The sequence below is a fragment of the Maylandia zebra genome, linkage group LG16 (genome assembly GCF_041146795.1).
Source record: "Maylandia zebra isolate NMK-2024a linkage group LG16, Mzebra_GT3a, whole genome shotgun sequence".
NCBI classification, from domain to species: Eukaryota; Metazoa; Chordata; class Actinopteri; order Cichliformes; family Cichlidae; genus Maylandia; species Maylandia zebra.
Window position 1 is genome coordinate 32,463,630 of NC_135182.1, and position 13,254 is coordinate 32,476,883.

At 39.7% G+C, this 13,254-nt stretch overlaps 1 protein-coding gene across 6 annotated transcripts in view; it reads right to left on the bottom strand.

The window, feature by feature from the left end:
• spegb (striated muscle enriched protein kinase b) overlaps positions 1-10,386 on the bottom strand; it is a 40,074-nt gene extending 29,688 nt beyond the window's left edge. For 3 of the 6 annotated variants that reach the window (XM_004559190.4, XM_004559189.4, XM_004559188.4), the window contains exon 1: positions 9,305-10,386. In XM_004559190.4, the coding sequence (XP_004559247.3) occupies positions 9,305-9,722 (418 nt within the window). In that variant the 5' untranslated portion in view covers positions 9,723-10,386. Of the gene's footprint in view, positions 1-3,296; positions 4,124-5,849; positions 9,270-9,304 lie in introns of those variants that run through there. The other 3 variants (XM_076875310.1, XM_076875309.1, XM_023152355.3) reach the window with 2 other exon arrangements.
• Positions 10,387-13,254: the final 2,868 nt, after the last annotated feature.

Consider the following 13,254-nt stretch of genomic DNA (forward strand, 5'->3'; position numbering starts at 1 on the left):
TGTGAAGAACATTATTTGGTGAGAAAATAAAAGTGCATTTGAAAGCATACTTGTAAAAAAAGCAGAAAATAAAAGTAAGGACAATCTAAAACTATTTACTAAATGAAGCATGGCACCATCTGTGATGTTGTTTGGCAACAATGGAAAACTGTCTTTCTGCAGTGGAAACAAAAGATGTAACAGACAGTGGACAGGATATCGTTACTATTACCTTATCATGTTCAGTTCACTTTATGGAGATGCTTGGTGAAAGAAACTGAAGTGATTTTCCTGACCCCCTTTTGGGGGTGAAGTGGGGGGGACTAACAATCTGAATCAGAATACTTTCTTTATACCAAAGGAAATTATGTAATGCCACTGAAATTTTCTGTGGCACTTAACTGAATTTCATAATATATGTAGTTGTTCTACTTGATGAGTTGACGCCCCCAGGGTCTCATTAGCACAGCTAAGCTGAATATACTAAATTTGTTACAGCTGAATTGTTGCTGAGTCTTGTCACCCATAATTACTTCAACGACATCAGCAAATTTATTTCAAGGAAGGGAATACAAGAAGAAAATAACTACAAGTGTGTTCATATTTTCAGCAGAAATGTATCCTCTTTAAACCTAAAAAACTGTTCCAGCTGTACTATCTGATAAATATGACTGTTCTTCACAGGCTGAGAGAAAATTCAGTCATTGGTAGGACTCAAAATAGAAAGCAGTATTGAGTCACTGGCATCCCAGCAGCTCTCATGAGGTGTTTGCTTCACAGTAGGTGGAACCACTTATAAAAAAAAATGAAATAAATAAATAACAGAAGCTATCTCTTGTTCTCTTGCAGTAAAAGAACACAACAGGGTAACGCTGGCCACAATGGAAATGGTGGAAAAATGTTTTCAAAAACAGGCTTGTTTGAAATCAGCAGACAGAAAAAAGTCAGCTATAAACTACACAGAAAAGCTTAGAGTCCTACTCACAGCTATTTAATCTGTATTTAGCTACACTGCACATTCATGCAATATTAATATCACATAACATAATTTTACATTTCAAAGTAAAACACTTTCACACAGACACAACATTGTAAAGAGTATTATTACACAGTATAACATCATATTTCTCAGTGTGACACATTATTTTTCCAAAGCAGTCATTCGAATCCGCTGATTTTGTCCAAGACTAAACTACTGAAAATTTACACAAACATACATTAAATAATTGAAAATTTATTGCTGTGCCCTTTACGTCAACTAACTTTCTCATGCGATGCTTGTTTAGGCTTGAATAAATAAATAAATAAAACTATATGGTTTGTTAGGTCTAGGGAAACATAATAACAGGGTGCAAATATGGACTTCCTTTTATGTGAAATACATGTTCCTGTATCCTTTGGAGAAGCTCTACTGAAAATGTAAGTATTACATTTTTTTCCTGTATTAATTTCAATAACAATTCATCGACTATGACTTTGGTCCTTTGTAGACATTCCAGGTTTGAGGAGCTCAGGTAACATTAATGTATTTGTACTCTGTCATTATATTAAGCAATGCTATCCTTCTCTTTGACACTTTAATCGCTCACCTCAAAGTTGAGAAATACAACTTCAGCACCTGTCCTCTTTGATATATTGCAAGGCAATAATCATTCTTCACAACACTAAAATATACCATCCCTCTATCCACCCATCCTCTTCCACTTATCCATAAAATATACCCCAAAATGACAAAACACAGAAATGATATTTAGCCATTTTATGGTATCAGTGTATGTGTTGTACCATTATCATTCAGTCTTAATCTTGGGACAGTTCAATGAGGTCTCAGATTCACTTTTCTGTGCTTCTTCTTCTTCATCCCAAGTTAATTAACTTCTTTTCAATTCGCCTCGTTCATTTGATAAGTGCCACCATGCCATGAAGAGTCATTATGCAGTGACTCCAGTAAGTCACTTATGTTTTAATTAAATATAACTGAATGAATGTGAATTATAATCGGGATATTTTTATTACGAAAATATACTCCAGTATCATTTTTTTGCATTCCTTATAAAACTAGCTTGTAGTATAAAATTAGCATGTCATAATATCTTGTTTGAAGTCAAGGTGGAGCAGTGATGTCTTTCTATGTTGGCTCTGCGGTGGACTAGCAACCTCTCCTCTGTGCCTCTTACCCAATATCTACTGTGAACCTAAGTTAGATGATAGACAAATGAATAAGCCGAGGAAGTCCCTGATTGGTTGCACACGAGAAGCAGACAATATTAAATCCCTGCTGACAGTGATTTTATAACTCTTTTAGTAACTGACAGTTAATAACACTGTGACTGACTGCACAGGGTATTATCAATCATGCTGTAGTCTCAGAACAGTACAGTACATGAGCCTGTCACTCAGAAAAAAAACCAGAGCTTAACTTACAGTTTCCAAAATCCAATTTAATAATTGTCAAGAATATTTTTAGTGTCACTGTGAAATCTGTTAGAGGAGGTAGAATATAAATGATTGTCTGGGCAGGGGTGTCACCAAGGGGGGCCAGGGGGGCCAGCAGGCATCCCCAAAAAACTGCTGGCCCTCCCACTGCCCCTTTTTCGGCAAGACCCTATGTTGGTAATAGTTTAAATAAACGTGTGCACAAGAGAGAGGAAGACACCCTACAATGAGTTGAAACAAACTTGTTATTTCTTCCTGCATATATGATGTTTGTCATTCGTATTGTGTCACTTTGTATGTCTCATTATTTCACATCGTCACCCCCTCCCCTCCGCTGCGCCCCTGCATTGTTCTGTTTTTGGTGTGCCACCCCAATATTTGTAGTGGCCCCCTAATGGCCACCCCTATATCTGGGTTACAGTTGCTACCGGTTTGCTGGTGCACAAATAGACATAAAAGTGCACACCAAATAACACCAAAGAGCCCTTAAGTATAACAAGTAGTTCTGGAAGTTTCCTCTCAACATCGCAGCACTGCATGGAAGAATTTTAGTGAAACTTTTAGTGAGACTCTCCTGTAGTTTTCTGAAGTTCAAAGCTACAGAAGAGCTTTGAGGTTGACTGAGTTTCTAGTTGGTTATAGCTCACAGTAACACTGCTCCTTCTCAATTAAGGACTTGCAGAGTGAGCTCTGTTAAGCAGCACCATTGCCTCTGCCACTGTCAGCTGAAACAACAGTGTGGTCAGTTCAACAGTAATATTTATAAAATGTCGGTGTCAGCATTTTAAATGAAATATTTTACGGCGCTTTAATGCTCTATTCACAGATGAAGGTTAAATCACTGCAGGAAGAAGAGAAAGATAAATTGAAATAGCACTTGCCTGTTTTGTTCTTTGGTCTGAATGTTTTTTCATAGGCACTGCTGGTATGTCCTCGACAGGTATTTTTTGTCTTGGCTTACACACAGCAGCAGGGTATTCCCCGAGATACACTGGGGGCTCCGAGCCATTACTACACGCCTAACTGAGCAAATTTCCTAAGAAAACATGAGCAATTTCTATTAAAAAAAAAGACTGAACTTATTACATATTGTAACTCTCCTAACATGCAGACAAAAGCTCCTCACTAAAACGGAAAGAAAAATGAAAAGAAAAGGCACTTTGGTCCATTACGTAACAAGTCAGAGTCTCAGCAGCTCTTGTGAGAGAATCCGTTTCTGAAAAGCACAGAGCAGAGACCTCCGTCCGCAGGTGGAAATGTCTGTTGAATGCATATCATGCACTCTGAGGGAGCCCCCCTGTCCACACAATAGCCAGCGACAGCGTAAGCATCTTCCCCCGCTGCGTTCCACCCCACAGGCAGTGCACACCGATAGGCAGAAAAACCAGTGGGAGTGATCCAGCCCTCTTGAGATCAGTGTTCTACAGCACTGGTTGACATTTTTCATGTTTCCCTTCCTCCCCATGTGTCTGTGTCTTTTTCATCAACGGGTATAATGAGCCGATGTTGTGTTGTTGGAAGAGAGGGGGAGAATCGCCGCAACAGCTAAAAGGGACCTCCTCACTCCTCTGCATTGCTGGAGCACTGTTCGAGCTCACAGAAAATGTGTTAGCCTACTGGCTGCTTTAACTGACTGCACAAGCTTTGCTCACTGCTAGAGATTGTTGTTTTTCCACATGACAATTTCAACTGCTCATAATACTTTATTGTTTTGACGTAGTAATTGCAGTTAATATTCTATCTTTAGTACAGTTTGAATCAATTGAAACAATACCTGCTTGCACAGTAGAATAAATCAGTACACAGAAACATGCTTAAAATAACATTTCAGTTCACACATGGTTACACAGTACTCTCAGCAAAATGACTGTGTGAGAGTGCAGAATAAAGTCTATATTACTAAGATAATAGTTCATATAATTACTAATGATTGCAGATCACAAATGCAAAGCAAATGTAGTGAGCACTTTCATTATAGGAGCCACCTTTCGGGCTTAATTACATGGTCTGTTGATTATGTAACCTCAGGCCTTTTCGTTTCCTTGGCAGCTGAATATCATGTGTGACTTCGACGTTAACCTCACGCTCTAATGACATGAAATCATGGGCCGCTTTGCTTTTACACTTGCTGTGTGCTACAACAGCTCATTCTAGAATAGTTATGTAAATGTACAGTCACCAGTCACTTTGTTAGCAACACATGTTCACGTGTTTGTTAACGCAAATATCTAATCAGCCAGTCACATGGCAGCAACTCAGTGCTTACTGAAGTTCAAACTGTGCATCAGGATGGGGTAAAAGGTTATTTAAGTGACTGAAGATGGCACGGTTGTTTAATTTTCCCCCATGTAACCACGTCTGGCATTCACAGAGAGCAGATATCCAGTAAGAGGCAGATCTCTGGGCAAAGTACCCTGTTGATGCCAGAGGCCAGAGAAAAACAGCCGGACTGTTTTGAGCTGATGAGAAGGAGGCTCTGACGCAGAAAACATCTTTTCATAGCCAACATGTGCAGAAGAACACACAACATCTGTTTATGTTTATAAAAGAAAAAATATTGGACAACGTATCAGTTTTGGGGTTTTTAAATAATCAAATGTTGGCATCAGTATTGGTCTTAAAGATCCTGTACTGGTTGGTCTTTACTCTTAGTCATTATATTCAGTTTGTCATCTGGAATTCAGATTTAGAAAACTGTCACCAGTACATATCCAAGGCCATGTGACCAGCACCGTTAGTAACCAGTTTATTTAAGCTCTTTTCATAATGTGTGGATTCCTAATGGCTGCTAAGTTCTTTTGCTTATCCATCACTTCACCTTCTTCTGTTCAAACATGGAAATCACAGTTGCATTATATTTCATAGTTTGGATTATGTATTCACTGAATTATGGTTTGTAGCTGTGTTTGGTTTTTGACTCTTGAAAAATCTTTAAAGGGTGCACTATGGACTCATTGCAGTGAAATCCAGAGAGCTAGCTATTTGTTTATGTTTAAAGCTTTAATTCTTTGTTTCCATTAACTTCAATTTGCACATGTATAGAAAATTTAAACTACAAAAATTGACCTTCAGGATGTTTTAATTTGATATTTACTTGTGACCATATTGTTCATGTTAATACTGTTTATACTTGGACTGTGTATAAAATGAGTAAACTGTAATTAATATTTGGTAAAAGCCTTTTTATCAGACAGAATAGTTATGAGTGAGATCATTTTCAGAACACACTTTAGAAGATCGTCACTAGTCTCTGAGACCCTTAATAATTAAAGACCTGGGACAAAAATCAGCATTTGTGCATGTTTACATCTCGTGATGCCCTTCTGTATTTCTTATGAGCTGGATGGAAACAAGACATCACTGACACACTCAAAAACTCTGACCAAACAGACTCCAATATTCTAAACCATTTACAGCTCATATAAACCCCTTACCTGTCCTTCTGTCCATTGAAAAACACAATAATTTGTTGATGTACTTATGAAGCAACACGGCGCTGTAGGGGATTTCCACAGTGTAACTGTGGCTCCACCTGTTCACTCACATTCAAGGTCTAAGAGGAAGACAACACGGTGAGGAAACTATCCAAACATACTGGAAAAAGGCCACCGTCACACTCTGTGGCGACAGCTAATGTTCCCAGATGTAGGCAGTGCCAAGCAGTATCATTTAAGCTTCAGACAGGCACTACACCTTTCTAAATCAAATCACTATCAGCCAGTGACCAAAGTGATTCACTCACCTTATGTTTTTAGTGTTTTTCCTGCTTCCTGAGACATAAATCAAAATGAAAGCTAATGTTCTGTATCTGCTGGATGTGTCAAAGAGCAACTGTTTGGCTGCTTTACTGTCATAAAAGGTGATAATAGATGTGTGTTGTGTATAAAATAGCAAAAATAGAAAATAAAGAACGCTGCAAATATTTCGATCATCTTTCAGCTTATTGTTTGGTTTCATAGCAAAGGTGTAAAGAACCAAAAAGCTTTGATACGACCTGCCTGGCACCAAATGACAGACTAAGTTAGCAGCTAAGAGTCAGATGTTTCACACTGGAGATGGCAATGACTAAGCTAATAGGAGCTTAATAGCAGGTGGCCAGAAATACACGAATCAATGCTATTGTGGCCCCGTGTCTGGATGTGTAAATATGCAGCTACTGAGTAAATACAATAAATCAACTGCCTAATTAAAGGCAAAAACTAAATAAGGAAAAAGGCATGACATCATTCAGCATGTGGCAGACAGTTTTTTGGTTGTATATTTAGATGATGTGGATTCAAACGCGTACCTTTTCCTGATCAGTGTGCGTGTGTTGGTGGGTCATGCAGGGCTCGGCTAAAATTAGCAGTGATGTCTTCCTGTGTAACAGGAGAGACGCTGGCCTGCTAACATCAGAAAAATCTAAGGCCTGGCACATTCCACTGTATAAATAACTAGGGAGAGTTGGTGGACAAGGGGGGCGGGACAGAGAGACATTTTCAAAGACGGAGGAAGAGGTGGGAGAGGGAGAGAAAGAGAGAGGGAAAAGGTTCAGGCCGGATCATTGAGTGATGGGACAGCTGTAGACTACGAACATGGTGGAGAAGAAGAGAGCTGAATCAAAGTGAAGGTTAAAATGGAGCGACAAATGAAAACTTCCCAGCATAAAAAGCCCAGCAGCACAGGACTTGTTTAGTCCTCACAGGCTGTAAATGCTGACAAAGCTCTCGTCCAGCTAACGGTTCCACAATTGTTAAACTGATCACATGAAACATGAACATTCATGTGAATATTGTGTTGCCTGCTTACATGAAAGCACATTTTTTGCAATGTGATTGCTGTAAACATTGTCATACTGTATCATGTGATAGGGATGTAATAGGACTTCTGCATTATGGTCATTATTTATCTCTAAATGTGTTGGTTTCTCTGATACATACAGTTTGTTAATGAGGTGGTGACACTGGTTTGTTTTTTCTGCGATATATCGTATGATGTTGCAGATTAATGTGCGGTTTCTGGATTTTTAAAACGAAAGGCCAATTATATTTTTTCCAACAATCAAACAGAAATTGAGACTCAACCAAGACTTGTTTAGTTTAACAGCCTGGTTGTGAGATCCTGTTGCGCAGTTTTGTGTATCTTTTTGTGGACAGTGTCCAAGCATTCAATATTTATGTAGGAAAGGAAATGTTATACGCTGCAGTATTTTTTTGCTGCCTACACTACAAACAATTCTTGTGATCAGCTGTCCAGTTTGCAGACTTCACCACTCTTTTAGAACCCATTTTTCTGTCCTTGGCTTGCACAATCTCTCTTGTTCTTTGATACGAGGAAAAACTGTTATATAAGGACCCAGTCCCTTTTCCCACCAGAAAACACTTTCAATCTTCCAAACTTTAGTGATGTTTAAGTGAGTACAGTGTATCCAGGAGAGATGGTTCTGACATCTTTGCTCACGTAAATGCATGCCACATGTAATATATTCTAACAGCAGGAAAGGGCAGTTAGAAACTTAAGCAAGAGTTTCCCTACACACTGGTGCTGACTGCAGAACAATGACAAATGCTGGGGCTGATATATGAAGGGCAAATTTGAGGAGCAGCTAATGCCATTTTTCAAAGCAGCTGAGGTGGTCAAAGCACTCAGGTGAGCTGAATTTAAATCAGTGCCGGGGATGACAAGAAGCATGAGAAGAGGTTTTTGTTGATAAGAATGCATTGCACCGGCCTCCGGAGCGTCTCCAGTTAGACATTGAGGAATCTAACTGTAATGCATTCTCAGGGACTCACCTCAGCTAAATCGGTCAAAAGCAGCGGTTGGCTTAAGGGTGGTTTATTTTCAGCATGCATGGTGGAAATCCAGCTTTTCCACTACATGCTTTTCTCAAACAACAATGCACCACAAAGGGAGACTATACTTGTATCTTACTGCACGCTTCAGCAGGACAGAACATCGAAGAAAAACAATATGCTTTGCAAGCACACACTGCATTTGGCTGTTTGTGGGTATAAGTTTATTCTTTATTATCTGATTTTGCGATTATATTTTAGGTGTTTTGCCTCAATCTCAGCTTCAATCACAGTGCCATGCACTGACCTTGAGTGAAATGATAATGATATAAACTGATTTAACATTGAAAAGAACGGTGAGCTATAATAATGATCTTGTGACAATGAAGCCTATGGAGCAACTTGCATCCTTTTTGGAATATTAACTGCAACTCCAACCCTGGTGGAATAGATTCACAGACGGATCAGCGGCTGCTCTAGCACGTCATCCCTGTCCTTGTGTACATGTGCAAAACATGGATGTATACGATGACTGACACTTCACCACCAGCATGGAAAAATTGTTGAAGCTTTGACTTGTCACTGGCAGCACGTAGCAACAAGTTTGTAGCTAGATTTGTTGGCTTCCATTAAAAATAACTTTCAGACATTTGCTTCTGCCATCAGTCGTGCATCAATACGTGCAGCTACATTTTTAAAAGCTGCATGGACACATTTGAGATTGATTTTTAGCAAATGCAGTTGCTATTTTGCTCTCCATGTGCGCTGTTTAGCTGCAGACTGGTCAGAGGAAGATGGTCTATAATCAGACTGCAAATGGAAATCATGAAAGCTTCTTGTCATGAAAACCTTGTCCTTTGCTTTCATATTCTGCATATTCATTTGCAGATGCTTGTTTATAGAGATTACTGATATTCTAAAGGCTCAGGAACCAATCAAGCACCATAGTGGACTTTTAAGGGAAAACTGGAGGGTTTTTTCCAATTAATTTGAAGGTTACTTTTGGAAAAGTGTGGTATAAAATATGTTTTAGTGGATTTTCACATGTCAAAACCTGCAAAGTGAATCCAGAAAAAGCTATTCAGTCTGAAGTAAACCTTTAGACAGATGGATATTACCTTCACCCAGATCCAGTACAGCAAGCACAGCGCTGCTCCGAGCCTCTCCCAGGTGATTGTTGGCAATGCAGGTGTAGAGACCAGCATCACTCGGTTTGCAATCCCTAATCCATAGCCCTCCGTACTCTTGGTTCTCCATGTTGAGGAGTTCATCGTTATGGTACCAATACAGGGAAGGCTGTGGATCTCCAGCCACAGTCACCTTCAGACGGATGTCACAGCCTGTCCCCACGGCAGCGTTCCTCATTTTCCGTGTAAAAACCGGTGGGGTTGGGGTGTGGTAACCAGGTCCTTGAGGTTCCGGGACAACTTGGTCTGGGCTTGCTTTGGACCGTTTTGGGGGGATGATGGGACTTGGTGGTGCCCCTGCTTCATCTGCCCCTTTTTTCAGGGTCATTTGCACCTCAGCTTTTCTCATGGCTAAAACAGTCTACCTGGACTTTATGATTATATCACTACCTGGGCCTTGTCTTAGCAAGCCGTAGTCATGCCTTAAAAGGGCATTAGAGGCTACAGGTTACACACATACACACATACATTACAGCTAACATGGTGTTCATGTTTTTGAACATTGGAGAGATAAATTCATTTTACTTTTACTTTAGAAACACGTCAATAAGATTAAGTGCTCCTTGAATTGCTGTTCTCTAACCGCAGCTGTTGTTTGAAGAAGAAAAAGAAATTGTTGATCATCAGGTAATTAAGCAGATAGAGATAGCTGCCGCTCTCCTGCCTGAAGGTATTTTTAGGGCAAGACCTACTGGATCATGTTGCATTAACGGCTCCCTGGACTTGTCTGTTAGAAGTGACGGTTGCTTCTCCCCCTTCTTTTCGTGGTCTTCTCTGACTTTTCAAACTTTTGTAACCAGTTCCCAGAAGTGTGTAACGCATTCACTCAGCATTGTGTGAAAGTCTTCAGTGAGATTCCTCTTTATTCCTGGTGGCCTTGAGAGTGTTTCTTGGTTGGCTTCTGGTTGAATGGAAGCATCAAGTCCTCTCTGGTGAGTCGCACAGTGCCCCCCCCCTCCCACCTTATCCCATGAGTTAAACCGCCCCACTCATGATCTCCCCCTTAGCTCTACCAGTCAGGGGAAATGACAGTCACAGCCCAGCAAGTCTTAGAACGACAGCTGCATGCTGAACCATCTGACCACTCACTGCTGGGCTCCCGCCCCCTTGTAATTTTTAGCCAACCTGAGGTCAGTAGAACATGTGAGGTGGCGCAACACTTGGTACACCAGAGGGTCTGCATGGGGCATATGTTCAATTTCTAAGTCACAGAGTCTGACATTGCCCCCCCCCCCCCCCCCCCCATTATGTGTAAGGTGTCAAATTTCATGTGTATCATTCAAAACAAATTTATCATTGGAATAATTATGTGAGGCAAGAGTTGGACCAATGAAACAAATATTGTAGGAATCCTTAAGTATTTAGTAGCAAAGGTAGCTGAGGTGGCGTCAGAGGTGCTAACCTGTTGGCTGATGTTGGCTAGTATGTCGCATAATCCCCCCCCCCCCAAAAAAAAAAAAAAAAAACGTAGCAAAACTGTGCACATTGTTTTCAGAAACCATAGATCATATATTAAAAAAATATTAACGTGAGTGTTAATGTTGCATAGCTTGCCCTCCAGTTGGCACTTCCAACGCACAGGACTTTGTAACATCTAGTTAAGGTAGACCTTAAACAAGTCAATTTATTACGGTCACAAATGTTAGGTCAAAAGAAAAAATATCTGTGGGTTTATCGGAATATCTGTTTTTTTAAATCACCAAATACTTCTATCGGTGTTGTTCTTAAAAATCCTTTAGTGGCTGGTCTTATTTTTCTATTAGTCATTACATTCAGTTTGCCATCTGTAATTTATGACTGATATTGAGTGTTATAAGTGTTGATGGTACAAAGTTTGCCCACCAGTGGGCCCTCTGGAACTTCCCTGCTGGCAATACACATGTTTGAAGTACCTGACACGCACTGTGGAAACAAGTAACTACACGAAACAAATGGTGGAGACATCTGTTCATGATTGATGTGTCTGAATCATGGACTTAACAACTATCAGCTGATATTTCCCAGGATATTGGCTTTTTAAATATCAATTTAATATCAGCATCTTAAAAAGTCTTTATCAGTCGAGCTCTAATTATCAAGCCTGAAGTTGCATTTGCATTTTCAGCATCGTAAGTTTGCCTTGGAAATGGGAAATGTCGACATGCCCTAAAGCAGACCTTCCCAAAGTGTGGGGCCCGCCCCCTAGGGAGGGGGAGGGGCGCAGAGCCATGGCAACAGTATCCCACATTCTTGATTTTTAGTTCACAAACACTTGTTGTAATGACTACTCCTGACATTTTGGAGATGTTAGCGCTTTATACAGTAAAGTTACAGCGGGATACAAATAACATCAGGCTGATCCTGCCACGATTTGTCCCCCGGTTCAAATCACAGACAAACAGTATCCCACAGTTGTTTGTTTTTAAACCCATTTTGCACAGAGAGGCGTTTTTTTTTATTTGATAGCAATGTTGAATATTATTACTCAGGGAAAAAAACAACTACACAAACATAATCACACTGTGACGCCTCTGCCTTTGTAAATGGAGGGACAGTAGCTGCCTGTTTGTATGTAAGCTGTAAAACCTGAAGATAGTCAGATTAACAGAAACGTATTTTGTCTCTATCTGCCATTCTGCAATTCATCTCATGTAAACAAAAACGTGGCGCACAGCGTGACGTGAAAAAGGGCACATACCTTTGACGTTGCCTGGCGAACTCTGTATTCCTTGTTCACATGTACACGCAAAAAAGGAGTTTTAAAAAGATCTCCGTTTTCGGTGATTCAAAACGCTGTTCACGTGTGAACGAAACAGCTGCGTTTTCAAAAATAGCCGTGTAAATGTGGATGTAGCGTAAAAGAGTTAGTAGTTTATTTTCTTACTACCTGTAATTTATTGCAGATTACTTCTATTTGGTTAATTGTTTACTAAATGTTTGAGTTGTGAAATAAACCACAATGGAGCAAAATATGGGTGTGTGTGGTTGGAGGATGTGTGCGTGCGCGCGTGCACGCGCGGGGGGGGCGAACATTTTTCTTGTAAAACAAAGGGGGCCTAAAGAATTTATTGTTTTGTTTGTTTCTTTATTTTATTTACTAATGTTCGATGTTTATCAAACAAATGGTTTACTTAATAAAGTTTAACATGAGAGACTTATGACTCTGATGTCCAACACTCTATAGACAAGGAAATAAAGTTAAACCTTATAAAACTGACACAAAAACTGAATCTGGAAGTGGCTTTCCATCAACAAACCCAAATTTAAGTTGTATAATCGTGTATATAATTGTACTTTTATCACAAACCGTGCCCAAAACAGCTCAAAAAACCTGCGGTCTCCCAGTATTGCTACACATTTAGTGCTAGCATGCTAGCTTTGCACATGTACTTGTCCATTTATATTTATATGTATATTTATACCTATATCTCTATCTTTATCTCTTTATCTTAATATTTATCTATCAATATCTCTGTTTTACACTCATTTTATACGAGTGCCTGATGTTTGAGATATATTTGCTGCTATGACAACTCAGTTTTCCTCCGGGATTAATAAAGTCTCTGATTCTGATTTACAATATACATGAATGCTGAAAGAAGCTGCAAACTTCAGCTGCAATGAAAACAAAAAAGCCTGACATACATGGAGCAGTTTTGTTGTAAAAAAGGACAAAGCTTGTAAGACCCGGGCAGTGAGAAAAACATGAACCTTTTAATTAACCTCTTACACCTGGTAGGAAAAAAGGAAAAGCACAAAACCCAAGAAAGCAACGTTTTGGGCTGTAAATGTTAGATTAAAAAGTTTGAAAATCCACTTTCATAGCTTTTGCATCCTGGATTTGTGAAAACTATTTAAAGTTAGACACAAGTTGGTTAGTTGCACACCTGCAAGTTCTTCCC